Source organism: Vigna radiata, chromosome 10 (genome assembly GCF_000741045.1).
Source record: "Vigna radiata var. radiata cultivar VC1973A chromosome 10, Vradiata_ver6, whole genome shotgun sequence".
Classification (NCBI taxonomy): Eukaryota; Viridiplantae; Streptophyta; class Magnoliopsida; order Fabales; family Fabaceae; genus Vigna; species Vigna radiata.
In genome coordinates this window covers 8,664,368-8,666,035 of record NC_028360.1, presented here as the reverse complement: position 1 = coordinate 8,666,035, position 1,668 = coordinate 8,664,368, and the positions used below count along the sequence as shown (strand labels likewise).

The window sequence follows — 1,668 nt, the reverse complement described above, 5'->3', positions numbered from 1 at the left end:
TTATAACTTCGTAAACCATAATTTGTGTTTTTAAGGTTTTTTTAATAACTTCTACGCAACAACCTCATGTTTTTATATATATATATATAGAGAGAGAAAGGTAGAAATCCTATAAAAGTAATTGATAGATGAAAATTATGAAATGAAGTTTCTACTAAAAAATTCAGTGATCCTGGAAACAGAAAAAGAAAACAAACTCGTTTAATTTGTTTGCAACAAAGTTGTTTTCGACTCAGATATATTATATATCAAGTTTCTTCTAATACTTATGAATATGTGAACGTCATTAATAATCATATGTTAACATCATTAAATATTTTTGATATTGCCTCCATTCATTCTACTGAGAAAAGTGTAGGAATTTTCCTTAAAGAGAAAAAGGAAAGTTTTGACAATCACACTTCTTTTATTTGGAAACACTTTCTAATGATAAAATATTAAATAAAAATTGAAATCATTCGATAGAAAATTAATGAAAAGAGTTGTCGATAGTTACATACCATAAAATGGTTTTCCATATATTATTAATGAAAAAATTACATGAATAAATTCTAAAATGATGGTTGCATTTGATTAAACTGTGTGGGATGTATTCCATTATTTTGTGGATGATGATTTAAGGTATTGATATGATTTAACTCTGGTGGATGAGGCATGTTGAAGTAAGGATTGAAGGATATGGCTTGCGAGTGTTGCATTTGATTAAAGTTTGCTGGATGATCAAATATGTTGTTGAAATTCATATGATTTTGGTTCATCATTTCTTCTCGTGGTTGATAAGTCATATTGATATGATTTAGCTCTTCTGGATCAGACATGTTCATGTAAGGATTGAAGGGTTGCATTTCGTAAAATTCTGAACTTNCAAGATTTNTATTANATGATGAATTTTGAATATGAACATTAGTATGAGTAGTATTCTCCATAACCATGTCATGAATGCTTTTTCTCTTCTTTTGCTCTTTTGATTTACTTTGACGGATAAAATACTTTTGTGCATGGCTTGCAACTTGACTTGTACTCTTTGTTTGAATGTAGGCTGAAATGTTTTTCCAATTTCCTTTTCCATACCTATCAAGTCCTTCTAAAAACCTCCTATATTCAATAAGTAAATGTCAAAATTAATATATTGTTATGGTAAAAAAGAAATTCTGAACATTATAGTTAGAGTAAAAATATTATATTCATCCATTTCTAAAATATTATAAACAAAAACATTGACACTAAAATTACCTATGCTCCTCTTTTGTCCATGTTATCCTTTTTCCTTTGTTCGAATGAAACTGCATGTGTTCCAATGTTTGAGACGGTGGCAACACCTGCGGAGCTTCGTCAACGGTCGGAAGAACATTGTTAGGAAAGGCGGTTGGAACACTAAAGTTGTCGAATGGCACATCAATCAAGTCATACCAATCCTGACTCAATTCCTTCCACCAATCCACACTCTGCTCTGCCATTGCTCTTTCTTCTTTCAATGATTTTCCTTTCAAACTCACTATTACAAATATTATGCTTTCTATCTTTTGTTACTTTTCTCCATCAATCATTGTCTTATTTATAGATAAGATAACATGATAAGATGATAAACTAAATTTATCTATCAAAATAATAATAAATAATGTTAAGATATTAATGATATTATATCTATAAGAATATCTTTTTTAAAAA

General features: G+C 28.8%; 1 protein-coding gene across 1 annotated transcript; it reads right to left on the bottom strand.

Moving 5' to 3' along the window:
- Positions 1 to 551: 551 nt before the first annotated feature.
- On the bottom strand, positions 552 to 1,457 carry LOC106774769 (probable transcription factor At5g61620). The gene is made up of 2 exons (XM_014661806.1): positions 1,234 to 1,457; positions 552 to 1,095 (listed from the first exon to the last, which is right to left on the bottom strand). The coding sequence occupies exons 1-2, from the start codon at positions 1,455 to 1,457 to the stop codon at positions 552 to 554; spliced, it is 768 nt and encodes a 255-aa protein (XP_014517292.1).
- Positions 1,458 to 1,668: the final 211 nt, after the last annotated feature.